This window comes from Haemaphysalis longicornis, unplaced genomic scaffold (genome assembly GCF_048455015.1).
Source record: "Haemaphysalis longicornis isolate Haplotype H1 unplaced genomic scaffold, Haemaphysalis longicornis Haplotype H1 scaffold_1, whole genome shotgun sequence".
Classification (NCBI taxonomy): domain Eukaryota; kingdom Metazoa; phylum Arthropoda; class Arachnida; order Ixodida; family Ixodidae; genus Haemaphysalis; species Haemaphysalis longicornis.
In genome coordinates this window covers 121,828,127-121,851,059 of record NW_027526203.1, presented here as the reverse complement: position 1 = coordinate 121,851,059, position 22,933 = coordinate 121,828,127, and the positions used below count along the sequence as shown (strand labels likewise).

At 45.1% G+C, this 22,933-nt stretch overlaps 1 protein-coding gene across 1 annotated transcript in view; it reads right to left on the bottom strand.

Annotated features, from left to right (window-relative positions):
* LOC144179557 (nose resistant to fluoxetine protein 6-like) overlaps positions 1-22,933 on the bottom strand; it is a gene marked incomplete in the record, with an annotated part of 454,840 nt that overhangs the window by 63,024 nt on the left and 368,883 nt on the right. The window contains 2 exon segments of the mRNA XM_077707960.1: positions 12,114-12,300; positions 17,819-17,939. Coding sequence (XP_077564086.1) covers positions 12,114-12,300; positions 17,819-17,939 — 308 coding nt within the window.

Genomic DNA, 22,933 nt, shown 5'->3' with positions numbered 1-22,933 from the left:
TGGGCAAAATGCAAAGGATATTGGCATGGGGAATGGTCATCAACACCGCCAGCCTTTGCTAATATTAGTTGGGTCACCACTCCAGTGAAGTACTTGGGCGTTGAACTGGAATATTAGAGGGATAGCGAACCATACTGGCGTAGCCAGACACAGGCGTTGAGGGAGAAGGCCGAGAAATGGAAGGGGGCAAGGTTGTCAATTTTTGCAAGGGCCATTACATGTAACTTATTCTTTGTACGAAGATCTGGTATATTATGCAGGTACTGCATTCTTCGCGAATCAACGTCCACCGCGCTACCACAACACGTTGCAAGGCGAGGAACAAGAGTTAGCCTAGGACGTGCTCACTGACGCCAACTCGCGTGACACGTGAGTAGAGAATGTGCACACTAGCCACGGAGAGCTACGATTATGCGGAAGGTGGGGCTGGAAGTGTCGCAGTTGTCTGTTGTAGTTATTCGCGCCAAAAGACGAAGGAACGAAAGTCAAGGAAGGGATGCAAACACGATATTGCAGTAACGAAGTTTTTGATAAGTAGACAGCTCCACGGGGTCCTTACTTACCCCCGTGCTAGCTAGTTACGTGTGCCCCAGTGTTTATGAAAGTGATGTGAGTAAACTGTGTGCGAAGGAGAGAGCCACCGCGGCTCACATCCTGTGGGACTGCAGAGTGAACCCAAAAGAGGCCAGCAAGATGACGACGCTTCCGCCGCAAATTGAGACGGCGTTGAAGACCTACGATCGAGAAGCACAGCTTCAGGCCGTGCAGCAGGTCTTGGCAGCTGTGGAAAGGCAGCGACCGAGCGAAACTGAGGGGGGAAGGGGGGAAGCACCCCCAGGAAGGGGGCGGCGGCCCTCTTGACCCGAAGGAGTAGCGAGTGAGCAAGGCCTCGAGGAGCACGGCGCCCGAGATAGACGTGATGGCCGCGTCGCGGTGAAGACCCGTCTTCCCAGTGGGGAGACATCTTAACCGACTGCAAGCCATTCAATGAAGTTGTTCTCTCTCTCTCTCTCTTCAAATCACGCAAGCAGACTTACATGGACCGAGAAGCACTTTTCTAGGAAATTACAAAAACCCTGTAGAGGAAGAAGAAGAAAGAAAGGAAAGGCCGGGAGGTTAACCAGGTGTAGAGCCCGGTTTGCTACCCTGCACTGGGGGAATGGTGCTCAGGGAATAAAAGGGCGGGAGAAGAGGAAGAGATAGGAGTGGGAACGCGCGCTCTCTAGTCCCGTTTCGGGCACTATAGTCTTTCACGCAAGTTCGTTTCACTCAGTGATTGTAAGAGGGCTTTCGTCGCCTTCTGCGATGTCGATGGTAACGACCGATGACTTAGAATAGTTTCCACTGTAAATGGCCGATTGTCCAATCGGCTGAGCGCGGTGGCAAGCACGCTCGTCTCCGACGAGTATTCGGGGCAGCGACATAGCACATGTTCTATAGTCTCTTCCGCCCCACAGGCGTCACAGTGGGCGCTGCTGGCCATTCCGATGAGGAAGGAGTAGGCTTTCGTGAAGGCCACTCCCAACCACAGTCTACAAAGTAAAGTTGACTGGGGCCGAGACAGCCCATACGGAATACGGCGCTGAAGAAGAGGATCCTGAATATACAGACGGGGATTCGAGAAGTCCGGTGTGCTCCATTGCTGCATGGTAATCTTGCGTGCAAAGGAGCGAAGTGTCGTGGCGGTATCGGTCCTTGAAAGCGGAAGCAGAATGGTGCGGTCGCTCTCATGGCCTGTACGGGCAGCTTCACCCGCCAACACGTTACCGATGACTCCGAAGTGACGTGGAAGCCACTGGAATATTACGTCATGGCCGGCTGTGATGGCTTGATGGAATTTTTCTGTTATCTCTGTCACCAGTTGGTGTAGGGGCCGTAGCGCAGGGCTGCGCGTAAGCTCTGTAAGGCAGCCTTGGAATCCGAGAAGATCGCCCAATTTTGATGAGTAGCTCCGATGACATGATCAAGAGTAAGTTCAAGATAGGCTGGGACGACTCCCCTCTGTGCCGGACTTGCGCTGTGCGTGAGACTGTCGATCACTTGCTGTGTGTCTGCCCTCGATTCGCCGCTGCGCGGAAAACTGCAGCGACCTCCCTCTCTCGTGTACGCCATGGAGGCAGTCTGGAACTTTGTCATTTTCTTGGGCCCTGGGCCAATACCGCTGACAGTACCTTAGGTACAAAAGTTCTACTCCAGTTCCTACGAGACACTGAACTAGACAAATTTCTCTAGATACCAGACAGAGCAAGTGTGTCGTGATATGTACTCTTTCGCACTGTGGCGTTCATCTTTTTACTTTGCTTGTGTTGGTGTCACTGGCGTTCATCTATTTATTTTTCTTGGGTTGGTGTTACTCTTTTTTTTTTCTTCGCGTCGTTTACTTTTCGTTTTGTTTCAGTGTTTACATTAACGATTCTCTTTTCAATTGTATTTTTATGTCCGGACTCTGCTGGCAGATTTCTCTTGTTTTTACTTTCCTTTTTTTTTTTTCAACGCTTCTTGTTTGTCTTCTTCCTGCTGTAACCCTAATGTCTAATATTCATCACTCATCAACGTAGTCATCCACCATCTGGTGTAGCAAGCCTTGTCCCTAGCAGGGCTGACCTCACCAGTTTACATTAAAGAGCCTTCTCTCTCTCTCTGTCTCACGAATGGCTGCAAGTTCTGCTCGAGCTCGTGGTATGGCAAACGCGGAATCTAGTTGTGGCAAAATCTGCTGGCACAAACATCGCACCTGCCGAACTGGATGACGTTACTGAGCCATCCGTGTACACATGTTTCCGGTCGTTGTACCGTTCATGCAGTAACAGCAGAGAAAGCTGTTGAAGGGCCAATGGTGACAAGTCGGCTTTTTTTCGAATCCCCGGAACACTGAGGCGAATCTCAGGTTGTGCCAGGCACCACAACGGGGAGGACGGTGTTCCCGCAGGGGCGTACCTTGAAGTGATTGCAGCCCTGTGCGTTGTGATAACCGCTGAAAAAGTAGATCGTGGTCTATTTTGAGGAAGCTGCGCCAGATGGTGAGAAGGCAGCCTCGTGAGGAGCCTGATGTACAGGCGTAGTGTTTCAGTAGCCACGTACGTTGCTATTGGGTGTTCCTGAGCGATGAAAATGGTGCCCACTGTTGATGCACAACGCGGCAAACCAAGACACGCACGCAGAGCCTGCGCTTGGGCGCTCTGTATTACCCGCAGGTTAGTGGTGCAAGTGTTGGAAATTGCTGGCAAGCTGTAACGCAAGGCTCCTATGCCTCAAGGAATCAATGTAGAAACGCATTGCCGTTGTAATTATTGCCCTACGTTCCGTATTAGGTATGTCACGAGCGATAAAAGTACCCCTCATTCTCCGCCGATCGCTTCCTCCTACCTCTTTGTTTCTTTCGAAAGAGCTGGAAACACTGGGACTCTTCGATTTACCGCCTCGGACTCACCGAGGATAGTCCGCAGGTAGTCCGAAGATTCTCCATGCCATAGGAATGCATATGAAAAATGAATGCCGGATTGTTGCTCGGGGAGTCCGTGGTGAGTCCTAGACGGTAAATCGAGGAGCCCCACTGTAAATAGTCACGTGACGTCAGGACGCTCGACTTTCCGTCTGTGAATCCTGCCAACGCCGCCTGTGCGTTGATCCTGCTTATCTTAGGCACTATGGGTCCGAACCTTAAAGAATGGTAACCCTTGCTCTGCCGGCCGCAACGAGTGGTTATACGTTTCTGTAGGCCCTAGGGTTGCCGAGTTATTTAACTTTACGTCTGCCCGCCTACCCCACCCTTGGTCGCGCCCTACTCGTAGCCGGTTTTTGGCCGGATGGTGCGGACGCTACGATTTGGATATTTGAGGTTTTTCTCCTTCCTAACTTACTGTCGGGGGCGGCGGAAGGGTCTCGGAACCTTTTTCAACTACTTATTGGTACCTACCGAGTACATTGATTACTTTTTTTTTTCGACTTTTGCTCCGCCGGCTTGGCCGGTTCGGCTTGCGAGGAGGACGGTTTGATATCAGCAAACACGAGTTCGATATCTGAACGGGCCGGCGATAAATTCGGTCGGTCGTCAGTACCTAATTCTCTTGATAGAAATTTTATTGCGCCGAGAGAGAGAGAGAGCGATCTTTAATGAAGTCTGGCGATGTTAGCTGGGCTAAAATGCCTAACTTGCTACGCCAGTTAATGACGTGATGAAGATGATGGCGATGATGTTCAAGAAGTTGATGCGTACATATACGGCGAGTTATTCACAGCGACCTGTCTAGACCTGCGCCGAAACCCACGCTGGCCGTTCGCATGAGCAAGACGGGCTATTGCAGCTATCCTAGCCCCCAGAGAAACAAATAAAAAGGATAATGCTCCTCCTCCCTTCTCTCCTCTTTTGTTTTTACCGGCGCATTTATTTTCCGCAGAGCTCAAAAAACGGCGTCCGACGGTGCCAAAAGTAACTTCACTTTGATAGCGACGTCGCCTCGGTCGCTATCAAAAGCACCAGCAGTGCTGGCATGACGGTGTGCTTAACGGGAGGTGTAGTAAAGGGCCACACACGGAAAGGCGATCGGCGATAAAGCCCGCTAGTGGAAACGTGAATTCTTTTTCTTATAATTTTCATTTCCCGCATCACCGATTACGTCACCGCGGGAAGTTTGAAATCTTGAAGGTTGAGACGCCACGTGGTGCCAACCAGCTGAACTAGAAGCTTCCTGTCCCAGATTTCTGGATATGTATTCCTCCTAATCCTCTTCTTCCTCCACTTCCTCTCCTCCTCCTCCTTCGCTATGTTAACTCTTCTAGGAGCATTTTAGAACCCCAGGTGGTCAAGCCTAATGCAGAGCCCTCCAATACGGCGCTCCTTATAGCCCAGGTGTTGCTTCGGCACGTAAAACGCCCAAAATTTGTATCGGCTTTTCGTAGCGAAACAGCACCATCAGCGAAACAGCGAAACAGCAGATGGTGGCGGACAGTACCATCCGTTTAATAGAATGCCAGGCACCAATTTACTTCTTCTTGGTCACCTCTTCAACCTACCGCGAAGCAACTTACCAATGTGGCCAAATGTATCTGGAATTTGTCACGACTTTTCAAACCATTGAAAACAAACCCCTTCGGAATAGTATTGAATAAAAAAAAACGCGCATGACATAATACCATTATACCTCTACCTAACTACTCTCCATATCGTAGAAGCGTCTCAGCCCCGGGGTACTTATTTTCGGGCGATTAGACGGAACACAAAAGACTACATTTGACGCATCCGTTTTTTTTTTTTTCAATTACAAAAGAATCCAGATTTGCGTTTCCAACCAACACACCTGACACCATGCGTTGCCAACCGATTAAAAGTTGTCAAATCGCTCCCGCCCGCGTAACTTAGCACATTGGCGCAATCTAGAAGGCTTCTTGACGTCCACAGTCTACCTACCCGTTGAGTAGTTGCCTCGTAGGTAGCAAAAACTAATGCCGACAATGGTGATCGCATGTTCGGCGTTTTTGCGGGCAGAAGCCCAACGTCGCATTCCTCGGAGAAGCGAACGCGTAAACAACACACGCAGCTTCAGCCACCGGCGTGGCTTCAGGAGCTTCATTCAAGCAGTCAGCGATGTCAACTTGCTTTCGCGACCGGAAAGAGCAGCGTGCGAACGCAGTCACAATAAGTAAACACAGTTCCACCCCAGTGCGAAATTAAACTGGCTGTGAAACCGAGTGTAAACATTTCGAAGATTCCGTTTAGCTTCGGCTTCTTTCCTGTGCGTCAAAGATGTCAAAGTCATCTTAGCGGCTAATTGTCGCATAGTTGTTTTTTCTGGATAGTTCCGGCAAAACCTTAGTTTTCCGTAACCAAACTCCCTCCGCGGGTGGCCATGTGTTGACAGCCAACAGTAATTCAGTAACGTTTCCAACTTCGCTGCGAACTAACTGCGGCATGTAAATTACACCCGCCACAATAGTAGAGTCCTCTTAGCGCCTCATTGTCATACGACTTGCTCCGAGTTACTTAAGATAACACAAGAGTTAGACATGTTTTCTTTTATCATGTTCCCTCTGTAGGTGGCCTTGCTTCACTGCGCCACAGGCAATGTGGGGAAGCGAGCTTGCAAAAACCAAGCTAATCTAATACTGATTTTATTTAAAGACGGCTTCACCTCTAAAACCAAATGCATTGCTAGGAAGAGAATTCTGAGGGGGCAGTATAAGCCTATTTGTATCAAAATATGAGAGAAAGCGTCACACAAGCTGTGGTCAAGGCCAGCCTTAGGACAGCTCCGCTGTTAAACGAGAGGAGCAAGGAATCATTTTGGTAAGGTAGAAATTACAGTCCGCAAAAAACCGGTAGCGTAGGGGGCCCCGCTCTACCTGTGGTCATGTAAACGGAGGGATACCCAAACCCCCAAGCGTACGCAGCTATTTCGGTGAAATAGCGTGCATTCATTTTGCACGCCCACTAACGCAAAACGTAGTTTGATTACGGCGCATGCGAAATGCGAACAACGCAACGTAGTAGCGCACGCTATCTGCGTAGGGCTGCGTACGCTACACTAAAGCGCCGTTGTCATCACGGCGTGGCGCGCCCCTTCATGTGTCCAATGGTGCCTATTGCTCAGGGTTCAGGTCCAGGTGTGACAAATGGCAAACGGCAAAGCTGTTTCAGGAAACCAACCCTTCGAAAAACGTTAAATGGCAGTCTACGGGTGCAGCGCACCCGCAAAAGGGGCGAAAAGCATTTGCGCACGCATGCGCAGATGCATCCGGCACCGTACCCGGACCGGTTTTCCAGTCTGCCAATATTCTCTGTTGGCGTGCAGTATTTGCACTCCAGACCAAGTGTGGCGGTCGTGCGGTGCATTCGTCTGTTCCTTCCGCCGGTTGGGAGACAGCGAGACGAAGTTGGGAGGGGTGGCACCCCGGCCCCCGGCGGCTGCAAGCGAGGCTCGTGATTCGGCTCATCGTTCGGGCGTCACCGGCACCTAGGTGGCTCCACGAGAGAACAAACATGCGTGCACGCGCGGATTTCTCGTTTTTGTTTTTCATATTCTATTAGTCATTCGAAAGCCGGAGAATACCTTAAAACTGCAATCCGTTTTGCTCTAGTGCGTGCACTTCGCGAGAAAAAAAGTTCGAAATGTGGCGCGGACGACGCGCGATTTCCGGCGGCCGCAGTTTTTTTCAGCTTTGGGGCTTTGCGCTCGGCAAGGTATGATCGTTCTGGCTAACATTTCTTTGAAAACAAAAATTACACCATACCGACAAATAGGTAAAAGCAAACTTTAAGTGCTGCCATGAGCAAAAAAAAATTAGAAAAAAATTGTGAATTGGATTGTCCCTAACTTTGACGCCCTCTATCTCTGTATCAATAATTGTGACCAGCTTGTAAGTGATAAGTAATGTCGACCAAATATTTGCAAACACATCTGCAAAATGTCGCTGGTCTAGATAAAATATGCGTGCCCGCAAAGAAAGATAGAATGCTGTACTTTTTCGAAAAGCCGTAACTTTAAAAATGAAAATAAAAGAAACGCTGTAGATTTCATTCAAAATTGGGGAAAACAGACTCCCTAAGAGGGTCAACAATACTGCTGAAAACACGTTTTATCATGTTGTTTTTACCGAATTTAAGGCGGCTGAAATCATGCGTTCGAGACGCGTATCCGCGCCGTGAGATCCGCTACTCCCGCTGCTTTTCTGGTTCGCGCTTTGATAAAAAAATTGCCTGTTCGCACTCTACGCCCACACCTGGGACGTTTCGACCTTTGGCGGCCTTGTAAAAGAGAAAAGAAAACCGCATTTTTATTCTCTTTTTATTTGCGATGTTTTATTGAATAACCCTTCGCCACAGCTGCGTCTTGGCGAAGCCGCAGCTTCGCCAAGACGCGCCCTAAAGCGCGCCTTTGTGGGCGTAACATTTCTGTTAGCAAAAAACAAAACGTTTTCTTGGTGTGACGACTGCCGTAACTTACCCCGTGCAGGTCACTTGTTAAATGTGGGCATTTGTTTAAAAATAGAGCACTAGTTTAAATCAGAAAATTTAAAAACTGCAATTGATTTCGATGTCCGAAAAGCACCGCCATATACCAGGACACGCCTATAGCGTGCAAACGCCCGCTGTGCAATTTAGTTATAACAGAGTTCCGGTCACAGGACGAGTGTGAAATGGCAGAAACAGTCGTAGGCGTGCACGTTTTGGCATGATTAAAGTGAAACAACGCGTACGCCTGGTAATTGGCTGGATGACGTGGCTGACAAACCATTTCGTTTCTATTTAAACCTTTGAGAAGACATGCTCATAACCACGAAATTAAAGTGAAATGCTTATAACATTTTCGTTACAAGTAGGACGTTCGCACATTCAAACACAGCACACCAAATTTTGTGTGAAAGGCATGGTAAAGGTCCCCTTTGCTGTTGTGTTATGTAGCCGAAAAATAGACAGGGCTGCATCATAAAGACTACAAACAAAATTTTACACAGCTTTACATGTTAGGCGCTTTATTACAACTTTCTATTTACCAGGCCTCACGATAAGTTCACGGGCATGCGCATGTCGCAGGATAGGCGTGTCACAGCCGCTTCTGGCCTCATGGTTGTCCATGCGCAGAAGCTCGCTACCGTATTGCTTATTTTAATGGTCGGTATATCTGTACTGGTAAATTTCTCAGGAGACGGAAGATCTAATTAGGAAACGGCAAACCATGACAATCTACACCCCAGCTGACAGAATAGAACTAGCAGAGCTTTCGAAGTTAATCAATAAGCGTAAGACAGCTGACATACGGAAGTATAATATGGAGAGGGTCGAATACGCTGTATAGAACGGAGGTTGCCTGAAAGCAGTGAAGAGGCGCCTTGGCGTGGGGAAAAATCACATGTATGCACTTAAAGACAAGCAAGGCAATGTCATCACAAATAGGGATAAAATAGTCACAGTCGCCGGCGAGTTTTATAGGGATCTCTACAGTACCCAGGACATCCAGGATAATGCCGAGCGAGGAAATGGTTCAGAGGAGATAGACATCCCACCAGTAACGACAGAAGAAGTAAGGAAGGCTTTGAGAGATATGACAGGGGGCAAGGCACCTGGTGAGGATCAGATAACAGCAGGCCTCCTTACTGATGGCGGAGAAATTGTACTTGAAAAACTGGCAAACCTGTATACGCAATGCCTAATGACCGCAAGTGTACCTGAATCTTGGAAGAACGCGACCATCATCTTAATTCATAAGAAAGGTGACATGAAGGACTTGAAAAATACAGGCCGATCAGTTTACTGTCAGTTGCCTGCAAGGTACTTACCAAGATAATCGCTAACAGAATTTCTGCAACCCTCAGTGGCTAAGGCGTTGCGCTGCTGAGCACGAGGTCGCGGGTTCGATTCCCGGCCGGGGCGGCCGCTTTTCTGATGGAGGCGAAAAGCAAAAACGCCCGTGTGTACGAGATTTCGACGCACGATAAAGATCCGCAGGTGTTCAAAATTAATCCGGAGCCCTCCACTATGGCGCGCCTCATCGCCTGCGTTGCGTCGGCGCGTTAAACCCCTCAATCAATCAATCAATCGAATTTCTGCAACCTTAGATTTCAGTCAACCTAAAGACCAAGCAGGGTTCCGTAAAGGCTATTCAACAGTGGACCAGATTCACACGATCAATCAGGTGATAGACAAGTGTGCTGAGTATACTAAACCCCTATATATAGCCTTCATAGATTATGAGAAAGCATTTGACTCGGTCGAAACCTCAACAGTCATCCAGGCATTACGGAACCAGGGGGAAGATGAGCATTATGTAAGAATACTAGAGGACATCTACAATGGGTCCACAGCTACCATCATCCCCCATAAGGAGAGCAGTAAAATACCTATAAGGAACGGCGTCAGACAAGGAGACACAATCTCTTCAATGTTATTTACAGCATGTTTTCAAGAAGTATTCAGAACATTGGATTGGGAACAATTGGGAGTAAGGGTTAATGGAGAATACCTCAGTAGACTCAGATTGGCTGATGACGCCTTGCTAAGTAACTCGGTGTACGAATTGCAAAGCATGCTTTCCAAACTGGACAGAGTAGAACCGTGGGCCTGAAAATTAATATGCAGAAAACCAAAGTAATGATCAATAACCTCGGGACTGCACAGCGGTTTGAGATAGGTGGCGAGTCAGTGGAATTTGTAAGCGAATATATCTACTTAGGCCAAGTTGTGACCCCAGATCCCAATCATGAGGTAGAGATAATTAGAATGATTAGAATTGGGTGAAGTGCATACTGCAGATATTCTCAGATAATGAATGGCAGTCTACCATTGTCCCTGAAGAAGAAAGTGTATGACAGCTGCATCTTACCGGTACTCACCTACGGGGCCGAAACTTGGGGGCTCACTAAGAGAGTTCAACTTCAATTGAGAACGACTTAGCGGGCAATGGAACGGAAGATGATAGGTGTAACATAAAGGGACAAGAAGAGAGCGGAGTGGGTCAGGGAACAAACGCGTGTTAAGGACATATTAGTAGAAATTTAGAAGAAGAAATGGACGTGGGCAGGGCATGTAATGCGAAGGCAAGATAACCGTTGGTCATTAAGGGTAACAGAGGGGATCCCTAGAGAAGGCAAGCGTAGCCGGGGGCGGCAAGAAGTTAGATGGGCAGATGAGATCAGGAAGTTTGCAGGGATAAATTGGTCGGAGTTAGCGCAGGGCCAGGATAGTTGGAGATTAATATGAGAGGCCTTTGCCCTGCAGTGGGCGTAGATAGGTTGGTTGGGTTGGTGGTGATGATACCTGTACTCCCAGTGAAGACAGATGTCATTTCTTTGTTGGAGCGGTCCCAACTTGTCACCTGCGGGCATCGCCCGTGGAGGAGTGCCCCATTGGAAGATCAGTGCACCCCTCCGTTGTACCCGCCCGGCACTGGTTCAGTTACGGCAGTCGTCACACCAGGAGGACTCTTGCTTTTGTTGTCCTGTTCTTTGTTTTTTTTTTCTAGAAGGAAAAATGCTCCCGCAAAGGCGCGCTTTTTGGCGGGTCTTCGCCACAAGCCTAGCTTTGCTAGCGCTTATTAGGTGCGAAATCCCAAATACAAAGATTAGAAGGCGGATTTCAGAAGGACGTCAAAGGTTTAAAGACCCTGGTATTGCCGCAGAATGCGAACAGACACTATTTCATCGAAGCGCGAAGCTGGAAAAGCAGCGGCAGTAGTGGAGTAGTGGAAAAGCAACGGAGACGCACCTCTAACTCGTGGTTTCATCCGCATATAACTTCGGTAAAAACAAAATAGCGCAACACGTTTTTCAGCAGTATTATTGGTCCTTTTGAGGAGTCTCGTTTCCCTAGTTTTGAAAGAAATCGAGAGAGGGTTTTTTTTACTTTTATTTTTAAAATGACTCCTTTTTATAAAAAAGCACAGCAGTCAATCTTTTTTTGCGCATATATATAATTTTTCTAGACAAGCGATATTCTACAGATTTGTTTGCACACATTTTGTCGACATCACCTATCACTTACAAGTTGGTCCTGATTACAATTACCGAGATAGGTGGCGTCAAAGGTAGGGACAATCTAGCGTCTGGGGCGAATTCACAATTTCTTTTTCAATTTTTCGAACTGAAACTTTGCTTTGACCTGTTTGTCATTCTGGCGTAGTTTTTGTTTTCGAACAAATTTTAGTCGTAACGATCAAAACCTTGCCGTGCGCAAACACCCAACGGTATTGAAAAACTGCAACCGCCGAAAAGCACGCGTTACCCACGCCCCCTTCAAAAATTTGTTTTCTCGCGCAGTGCGCATGCTAGAGAAGAACAGATTGCAGTTTTAAAATATTCCCAGGCTTCCGAATAACTTGTGAAAATATGGCAAGAAATAAAAAATGCGCTTGTACACGCATGTTCGTTCTCTCGGGGCATTACCCACCTGCACCTGTGACCTCTTTCCCCGTTGCTCACTTTCTGCATTCGCAGTCTTCTCTGTTCTCCTAATGTTCTGCCCCATATTAGTGCGAATACCGCATAAGGAAGAGGGCGCTGGGTTCAGTGAGGATAGTTGCCCTTAAATATAAGAAACAAGGTGTGCCGTCGAGTCATGCGACGAGCACCCACACGTGCTGGGGGAGGGGCAAGAACGGCATGGCGAAGAGAGCCGTACTTACAGGCTTTACCGGTGACGCAAGCGAAGGCCACCCACGCTACAGCGAAGGCCCACACGGTGCGGTGCACGGCTGCGTATAGTGCGGCCTGCGCTGTGTCCACGCCGTCGCCGCAATTCCACCGGTAGGCGCCGAAAACCACAGCCACGGCACACAGGAAGGAGCAGACCCATCCCAGGGCACGCAACACCTGCGACCACCAAGTGGAACGCAGCAGACCGAGTACGTTGGAGCATTCAACAGAGCTCTACGTGGCTACGGGCTCAAACGGTTCGCCGAAGACCCCTCCCCGTTTTGCAAACCATTAAAAATGCATTAGTTTAATGAATTTCAATGAGCACCAGTAATTTTAGACCTACTCCTTCAGCCGTCCTTGTGCACCAAAGTTAATCGGGCGTCTGAGAACGCTACTCTGGCCTGAGGGTATTCAAGCATGCTGTGAAAGATGAGGTGCTTTTCCTTAAATTCTAGATTTGCCTTGTGCTTTCTTCGCGCGCGATTTGTTAAATTTCTCTTGTTTCTTAAAACAATAGTACGGAGTCAAAGTTGTGGGAAAATTAGCTTCTGAGAGAGTCGAAATGACCAAGCAACTGTTCTTAAGGAGGCAATTTAATGCTTTTAATGGTAATTTAATGGTTGGGAGTATTAAGACAATTATGAAACCTCCGCGTTTTACGTGTTTTTAGACTTTATTGTGGTGTAAGCCAGCCTTTGATTTGCCTGTTTACCTTCTTATATCGTTGAAAAACAAGAACACTACAGTTTTTTTACTGCCTTGACAACAACAGCTTCCCTCCATCGGTCCACCATTAATATTAAACGTGTGCTACGTGACTAAGTTTGAAGTTAGAAGTTTCTTTATTTGACCACAAAGCAGTGCGTGATCATACAAAGGAAATTACAAACAGAAATGTCAACAATGCAATGTGGTGTGGAAAATGAGGAGAAACCTGCGCAGATGCAGCTTGACAAAGCCCCACCTTCCAGAAAAACAACAACAACAAAAAAAAAACGAAAAGAAAACAAGAAGGAAGACAGCAGACAAACTATGCAATAATTTCTTAGCAAATAAGGCTTCCGCGATTTTTATCAAATGCATATATTTATGCATATAACAACACATTCAAAGCGCTACTTTCTTATGACCGCAGACTAAATTTGTAAAACATTTTTTCTATCATAATACACTTATTTTACCAAAAAATGTCAGAGACAAAATGATATTAGACACAGGTCTCCTATGGTCCGTGGTTGTGTACGACTACGACTGAAGGAAGAATAGGTTGCTGCCCACAACTGAGTAGAGTAAAGACAGCGCTTGGAGAAAGTGAGTGCACTTGTTCCAGAGTAAGCCTATATTTATTTAGCACATGCGGAATGGCAAATTTCAGCATTTGAAAGCCGTAATTTGTTCTCGGTGTAGGGATGTGCCAGAGTTCGCTGTGACGATTACAGCGAGCTGAAACGTTTCACTGCAGGTGAGCTAGGCTTTTCAGGGTAGTACTATTTGTGCGAATTTCGGATTTTAAAGACATTAAAAGCCGATATTCATAAACCTAGTTAAACCTTAGGACATTAAATTTAGCGAATAAATGAGATGTATGGGCATTGTAACAGAGATTCCCAATAGCACGCATAGCATTTTTTTTGGAGTGTGTATATCTTGTTTTTGGAGGACTCAGTTCCTGATGTCCATATCAATTGGCAATAATGTAAATGTGAAGCGAAAAGTGTATGAAAAAGGAGAAGTTTAAGGGGAGTTGGTAGAAGCGACTGGCACCTTCTAAGCATACCCAGAGACTTACTTAATTTGCGGCACACAGCTTCGGTTTGAGAGTCCCATAGCATATATTCATGAAAAACAACTCCTAAAGTCTTAGCAGTTTGGGACAGCTGGATTTCAACATTGTTTAGGTGAAGTTTACTCGAGATTTCACATTTTTTGTTTTTCGCACGAAAAAGGACCGCCTTGGTTTTGTGCTGTTTATAAGTAGATAATTTTGGTGGGACCATTTGTGCAGTTCGCTTAATGTTTGGTTCGCTTTCTGTATCAGTTCATTGCTATCACCGCCCGTAAAAAATATACTAGTGTCGTCAGCATAGATAATATATTTTGCCCATTGATCTATATTTATGATATCATTTATGTAGGCATTAAATAGCAGACGTCCTAAGATGCTGCCCTGAGGTACTCCGCATTTAATTTTGTAGGGTGAAGAAAGTTCCCTTTGTATACATACACAGTGATGTCGATCCGTTAAATCGCTTTTAATTAAATGGTAAGCATTTCCCCTGATACCATAATAAGATAATTTTAGCAGCAGAGTATCATGATTAATCCTGTCAAATGCTTTTGTAAAATCTACCAATATTCTCAGAGGTAGCTTTTTTTCTTCAATATTACCTAGTATAAACTCTTTTTGGTTTAACAAAGCGGTCTCAGTCGATAGATCTGGCCTAAAACCATACTAAGAGGCATTTATTATGGAGTGTGAGTCAAAATTTAGATACCCTAACAAAAATAATTTTCTCAAGGGGCTTCGAAAATATGGGCAACACAAATATGGGCCTATAATTATTCATAATATGTTTATCCCCGTTTTTGTGAATAACAACTACCTTAGCATTTTTCATTCGCTTAGGGAAAACTCTTGTGCCTAAGACGAGGTTATATAGGTGAGTTAACGATGGCAGTAGCATATCAAAGACGGAGGCAACCGGCTCCATTTTTATACCATCGATGTCGTCACTTTTGCCGTTTTTTAGTTTCATAAAAGTACTAGCAACCTCAGACTCATCAGTGGGGCCGAGGAAAATTGTAGTAGCTAGAGGTGCGGGCAAGTAGCCTATAACACTGGTATCATGGATGGTTTCTAGAGAATAGGTAAAGTGATCATTAAATTTGTTTGCTAGCGCAGCACCTTTGTAGACGGACTGTCCAATAGTCATTTCGTGACAGGGAAAAAAATATCCATGCTGCATCGTCGGTTGCTATGTCCATATCCACGTTTGTAACATGTATCATTTATTGGTGGATTGGTGGTGGATTATTGGTGGTGGATTATAGCACCACGTGAAAACTAACACAGCTCAAAAAATCTACAGAAATGGAGAGACGTGTCTAGTAATGCGCACCATTGTCTAGAGTGTGGGTTGTTTACAACAAAACATGTCTAGGAACATGGAAAGATGTTGAATTGTTTTATCCTGTTTTTCTTTTGTTTCTTCTCGTCAGTGATGTAAAATTATACCACTATAGCGATGAAGTGTCCTTACTTCACTAATTATGTTGCTTTTTCGAAGATGGATGGCGTACTGCAGAGTTGTTCCGTTTGCGCTATTTCCGCCGTTTTTTTTTAGCACTTTTTTTTTGTTTAATATCCCTTTTGGGGCGGAAATGTATGAGATGCTATTTTTTTGTCAGATCATTTTTCTAGGCCTTTTTTCCCCTGTTCTTTTTTTATTTTGTGGTTTTTCAAAATTCTGTTCGAACAATTATCTCCAGTTATGCTATTATGAGGATTAAAGGCGTTACCTCCTCCAAATATGCATTTTGTGAAAATGCAGGGCGTAACACGGTTCGCTCATCATTGGTTTATTTTTCGTATTTTGAACGGTCTATGGCAAACTTCTTCCGTTTTACATTCGGTTTTGGGGGGAGATGTATAACAAGCATATATTTGTTTATTTTGTTCCAACCTTTTTTTAAATTCTTTTGTCTATTTTTTTACATTTTTTGGTTTTTCGGAATTTTGTTCAACCAGTCGTCTCCATCTACGCTGCTGTAACAATTAAAGGTGTTACTTTCACAAAATCTGCATTTTTGCGGAAATGCGGGGCGTCGTTACACGGTCCTGGCTGGGGCGCTACTCGAGAAAGGATACTACGCATTAGACAAGCAAAAACTGGGGAAGACTGGGAAGAGAACGTGAGTGCCGGAGTGACACCTAGGCGAACTACTAGGCAGCTTATACAAGTTTTGTTCATTCAGAAAGCTCTTTTCCCAGTTAGAGTGATGCGAATTGAAGCAAATGATTTGAGCAATTAATCGAAATAATGAGGATAACAGCCCTTTCTCGCCCAGACTTGTTTGGTCCCCTTATCCGAACGCCGATCAAGACACTTTACAGGGAGTTGACAGTGATGCCTCCAGTTTCTTGACCAGGCTACATCGACTAGGCCACTTGAATGCTAACACGGAGTTAGCGCAGTTATACCTCTGTTTTGAGCATTCCCTTACTGCGTCACTGCTGACGCAGTATGGCGTGAAATTTCAAAGGGTTTTAATACTCCTTAGGTTTCTTCGCTCTTCGACAACACCTTTCGACGATAGAACACAGTTTATTGAGTTATCAAAGGATAGTGATTTCAAATAAACAAGCTTGTCGTTTGTCTCCAAGCTACCTTTAAAAGCAGGATTAAAGGGAGATAGTTTTTGGCGGCGGAGTTTCGGCGGCTTGTATAAATGCTGTTGACTAAAATAGCATTAAAATGTAGGCCCTCAAAATGCCTTGTTCTGTTGATGGCACTAGACACAAGAGCGCTTTAGTATTTCTTGGGAACCTGTTTCAAGGCCCCTCAAATGGGCAAATAGAAGAAATGTTCCTCAAAACTTTGCTTTAATTGATGTTCAGCAGCGGACCGTGGTGCAGTCATAAATGCAGCAGGTATATATTAAAAAGTCAATAATGCCCTGAGGCTGCAGTTTCGCTAGGCATTAGCCGAGTCCTCCGTGCGTGACAAATAATTCCGGTGGCACGAGGCGTATCTGCAAGAACTTACGGGTCCCTAATAGGTCCCTAGAAAGGACAAGTCGAAAAAAAAAAGAAAACGATGCTGCAAAGGAAAATCCAACATAAATTTGGGGAAAACAGTTATTTAAATTGCTCACACTGCGCAAAAACCACTACAGCTGCCAGAATAGAAAGAAAAAGCAACGTAGTGTGAGAAAGGAAAGTAAAAAAACTCAACTTTACTCGTGCCTACAAATATGCTGATTATTGCGCACTTGGCATCGTAGGGCCACAAGATTCGTTGTATTAATTATTTAAAGATACAACGGAATGAAGTTGTCAGTGTGTAGGAGTACTCGCCGATGCGCCCCCAACGAGTAAGCCAAACTGACGATATTGCTTGTAGTGGGGTAGCTAATTAACATACAAAGAAACAGTAACATCTCGTTCACGAGTAGGCGTTGAACATAAACGTGTGGGCCATGCTTCGTGGCACAAACAGTAGAAAAGTAGTGGAAACGGCAAGATATGCGGAAGCACTGAGATTGTGCGAACAGGACGATGGCTACTCCGCACAAAATCGCGCAAAGGAATTAAATATAAGCGTAAACGTCCTCGATATAAATATGTGTCTAGTATATACGCATCGAAACTGAATTTATTCGTTGTAGGTCAGTCAACCTTTAGCCTATAACTGGGAGGGAATTTGTTGTCAGACAGTGCCAAAAGCAATGCAATACTAAATTATTAAATAAAAAAATTAGAATGTTTCTAAAATTACTGACGTATATTTCACTGAGGTTCAAGGGACAATACCCTGCCCACGATCGCTTAATTCATGTCAGAATATAAATAAGGTAAGGGGGTAATGGGGTCATACGAACAAACGATGCTAGTTTGGAGGCTAAGGAGCGCAGTGCGGCACAGCCGTACGCGCGCAATGTGGCTTTCGCACGAACAAGAAGTTTTGCTCACCGGGTTGAGGGTGACAACAGGCTTACGGGTGACGATACAGGCGAGCCCGATGCCAATGCAGAATGGCCCGAGGTGAGCCCACGGCTTTTGGTACATGATGTCTTCCATCATCAGCCGCGAGCTGTTTCTCGGGAAAGGACAGGGAAAGGTGGATTCACTCCGGTTATTGCGACGCAGGTTTAAACCCTTAGTATGCACATAGAGATTTTAGAATGCAAAAAGAAGTACACATTCTATCGTAACGATAGAACGTGTAGGTCAGGTGGTGGTGTAATGATTGGAATAAACTCCAATCTCACGTCTGCTCCCGTAAACATACCTAGCAACCTAGAAATTCTATGGGCGTCCTTAACTCTCAAAGATAAGAAAATTATAATAGGAGCATGCTACAGATAAATCTTTCACCTTCATGACGTAATTAACTTATGTTCGATACCCCCACACGCCAGTTGTTCTTCTTGGTGACTTAATTATCCCAGCATAAAATGGACCACGGATGGTCCCAGTGCAGTACCCAAGTTCTGAAGCGAAGGCGTTTCTTGATCTCTGCTCAACCTTCCACTTCCCTCAAATGGTAACTCAACCGACCCGATGCTCGGGTGACTCGGTTAAAACGCTCGACCTTATTTTCACAACCTGTCCAGAAGCAGTTACTTCTTTATCAGTTCTACCAGGGCTTAGCGATCATGCCCTTCTTCAATTTGATTTAAATTTCTCAACACCCAGTCGCCGGAAAAAAGTTAAGCAAATACGGGATTATTCTCGTGCAGGCTATGGTGGTATAAATACTGAATTATCCATATTTCTTGACGAATTTATGGACAACTTTTCCACGCGGTCGTTAGAGCACGACTGCTGTCTTTTCAGAGACAAACTAGCCAATCTCACCAGTAAATGTATCCCGCTCCGTTTCATTAAAACTAACCGATTCCCTTGGTTCAATATCTTCAGCGACTAGCGAACATAAAGAAGCGTGAATACCGAAACGCGAAGCACTCTAATCTTTGAGAAAAATGGCGCGCTTATCATGCTGCAAATCGAAGATATCTTCGCGCGCTCCGTGAGGCCAAACATACATACAACTCACAAACGTTGCCTACTATGTTTAAAAACAAACCACGTCAATTCTGGAAACTTGTGAATGGTCATAAGGATGACGCTATCACCATTCATTCAAGTGATGGCGTCGTGCTATTGGGTGAACAATGTGCTTCAGTGTTTAACAATTTCTTTGTAACTTTTTTTTCGAAATGCCAGCAAGCACCTCATCCATCATTTGATTGCAGTGACTTTTCTAACATGCCTCCCGTATTTTTTAATTCATGTGGCGTCGCTAAAATTATTGATACTCTTAATCTTTCCTCAGCCTCTGGTATTGATAATATAGATTCCAAGTTATTGAAAAACTTTAAAGAGTACTTATCAATTATTTTGTCTAACATTTTCGAGCAGTCCTTGCTCACAGGCACCCTGCCGAGTGACTGGAAGGTAGGGAAGGTGGTTCCCGTCCATAAGAGGGCTGATAAGCATACTGCCAGTAACTACCGCCCCATTTCATTGACTTGCATTCCGTGCAAAATTTTGGAACATATTTTATCATCGGAAATCGCTCGCCACTTGGATTCTAGCACCTTTTCCACGATTCACAACACGGCTTTGGTAATAACGTTTCGTGTGAGACACAACTAGCATGCTTTACAAATGGAGGCGAAAAGCAAAAACGCCCGTGTGTACGAGATTTCGGCGCACGATAAAGATCCCCAGGTGGTCAAAATTAATCCGGAGCCCTCCACTACGGCGCGCCTCATCGCCTGCGTTGCGTCGGCGCGTTAAACCCCACAATCAATCAATCAAGCATGCTTTACAAACTCCCTTAATAGAAAAATTGACCAAGGTTCTAAAGTCGACTGCATATTTCTTGATTTCGCCAAAGCTTTCGACAAGGTATCACATGAAGTAATAATATTACAGCTAAGTAAACTCAACCTTGATCCTAACTTCCTTTCCTAGTTACGTAACTTCCTCTTAAACCACTCTTACTTTGTCACTGTTAACCAAACCACGTCGTCTTTTTCTCCTGTACATTCAGGTGTTCCTTCAGGCTCTGTCCTTGGACCGCTGCTCTTCTTAATTTAGAATAATGTCCTGCCTAGTAAAGTTCAGTCTTCCATTCGCCTATTCGCTGATGATTGCGTTCTTTACCGTGAGATTACATCTGATAATAATTCCGCCATACTTCGGTCCGATATTAACATGATCCCTGCATGGTGTAACGACTGGTCGATGACCCTTAACACAAATAAATGTAAAGTAATGCAAGTAACGCGAAAACGCCTCGCAGCACTAATTATACCCTTAATGGGAATATTCTTGAGACCGTAACTTCCTATAAATACTTAGGCGTCTATATATCATCCAATCTCTCTTGGGAACCGCATATAAACTACATAACAAACAATGCTAACCGCACATTTGGGTATTTAAAACGTATTTTTTCTGGTCTAACATCTTCGCTGAAACTACAACTGTACAAAACTCTTATACGCCCGAAACTGAAATACGCCGCTTCTATGAGGGACCCTGGCCTCGCATATTTAGCTTCGTCTGTCGAGTCAATCCAAAACCGCTCCGCCCGCTTCATTCTTTCCGAATCGCACAGCTAGTGTAACGACCATGAAATCACAGTTACTACTACCTGATCTGTCTTTACGCCGCCAGATACAACGTTGCTGTTTATTTCATAAATTTTTTATCGCGATACGCTTCATGATTTGTTCCTATTAAGTCCCTCTTTCATATCTTATCGCTTAGATCATCGCCATAAAATTGAACCTATTCATTGTCATGCAAATTTTTCTATTACTCTTTTCTACTCCAAGCAATCACCCATTGGAACCGCTTTCCCGAACGGCTTGTATTAATCCGTAACAATAAGTTGTTTAGATCAGCTTTGACTACCCACGTTTGCAATAATACTTGAGTCTGAAATTTTCTTTAGCGATGTTGTGCCTTGTCCTCATTTTGTCGTTAGTTTATAATTGTTTAATGACCTCGCTATTTCTGCCTCGGCATATGAGTAGCCAAATCTTTGCCAAATATGTATTGTATCATGAACAGTTTTGTTGCGCCTTTTCCCCTTTTGTGTCCCTTAGGTATCGTTTTTCAAATGCTATCTCGCTATCCTACACAGCCTACATTATTGTGATTTTTGTGCCTTTTGTCTTGATTTTGTTGTTTTGTTGTTCCTTCTTTATTTTGACTTGTACTCTTGTTTAACTTGTATGCTTATTATTTTGTTGTATATCTGTGCCTGTTATGCCCACTCCCCTCTGTAACGCCCTACCCGGTCCTTGAGGGTAACTTAAATAAATAAATAAATGAATAAATACTAAAACACTTTTCATGCAAGCCTAGTATCTCGGCGAAGATGAATCCAGGAATGGAAATAAGGTGGCCATAAAAACCTGTGGATAAGTAACTCTTTTCAAGGACAGACGTTAGAGGTCAGAGAGATGGGTCTCAAGTTGGAGGGGCTGTCGGCACCTTTCTTAGGTTTGGGAATAGGGTGAACGAAGTTGATCATTAGGTGATCTCGTACATCACCTTGTTTCAATCAGGAGTCTAGTGTGCTAGCATTTGAGCATGTTCAGTTGTCCAACTTAAGAATATGTCGCCAAGTGATTCCGTCGTGGCACCGGGCCGAGTCTAGAGGAGCTTTTATGTTCGTCCCGTTACAAGAGCCACTCAAAGAAGGCACAACGACCGTTCGAGTCTTGCGATTGAACATCCTGAGGTAAACCGTACGGGCCCGTGGGTGACATTAGCCAGTGACATGATTTAGTCGATGTGAGAAGTGCTCTTAGGCAGCTCTATTTACGCTCTTCGCAAATACCTAGTCTTGTTGAGTGTGGTTTTTCTCCGAAAATTCAATGTTTGTTTCTCTACAATGGAAACCATTTTATGAATTAAATTGCTCGCGATACATTTATGCTCGTTATTTTTGGCGTATTGACGCTGCAAGCTTGATAGGCAAGCTGTAGCACCGAAGCCTGCTTCATAACGGCCAACGTCACCTGCTCACGCTAGCGGCGCGCACCTTGCTCAAAGAGGTGAAGCGTAGCGACCAGGGCTGTTCAGCCGATAAGGTACAAAAATTAAAATTTGCTCGTGGGGCCCTATGTACTCGGATTAACGTATGATTTCAAGTAATAAGCATGTCTATCGGCGTAGACATCATCTTCTATCCCTTTAACAAACTTGCCAAGCGCCTTCCAATAGGTAACTTGGAGGCCAGATAACAAGTATGATGCTCGAAGAAACACAGGGAGCAGCTCGTTGATCGCGATGCAGGCGATATCCATTCTGCGCCCTGGACCTATGGGAAGAGGTATCCAGGCCACTCCAGTCGGTGCGTGAACTATGGGCTTAGGGAAACGAAGAACTTTGTTGAGCAGACTGCTGTATCACCCACCTCGCCTGAAACTGTCGAAACTGGGCTTGCGCTGGGCTCCTCTCAGAGAGACCAGTGGTTAGGAATAGAGAGATAAGCCAACACGTGAAGTTATCCAGGCATTCGAAAGCGACAGCTCTAAAGCTTATTACGTCAGCGTGCTTTCTGTTATGCACTCTAAATGCACTCTAATCGTTTATCTTAACGGCGCCTGCAAAGGGAAGGTGAAAAACAATATTTCTCTTTTAAAAACAATAGTCTCTCTTGGGCTATACTTAAAAGCAGAAATTTTGGTCCCTCGGTATGTTGGTCTTTCTGTCTGTCTGTGGCTCGATTCAGCCACCCGGCCAAAGTGAAACAGAAGCTGCGAGTCTTATATACCCACAGCCAAATCTAAATGTTTAAGTCCAGTTGCAATGTTCATTCTTGTCAACATTGTTGAAAAGGGGAGGACATTATGCAAATATAAGGCAGCAAATCAGTACATAAGCAATATTTGGGATGTTCCTTTATTAAAATTATAAATGCTTGGTCTTCAATTTAAATATTTCATCAACTGCAGAAAACTGTCGCGCTACTATGCCTCCTGGCGGCATTTGAGAAATAAAACGGCAACAGCAACGACAGGTTTCACTCAGGTTTTACTTCCCGCTTTAAACGCGCGT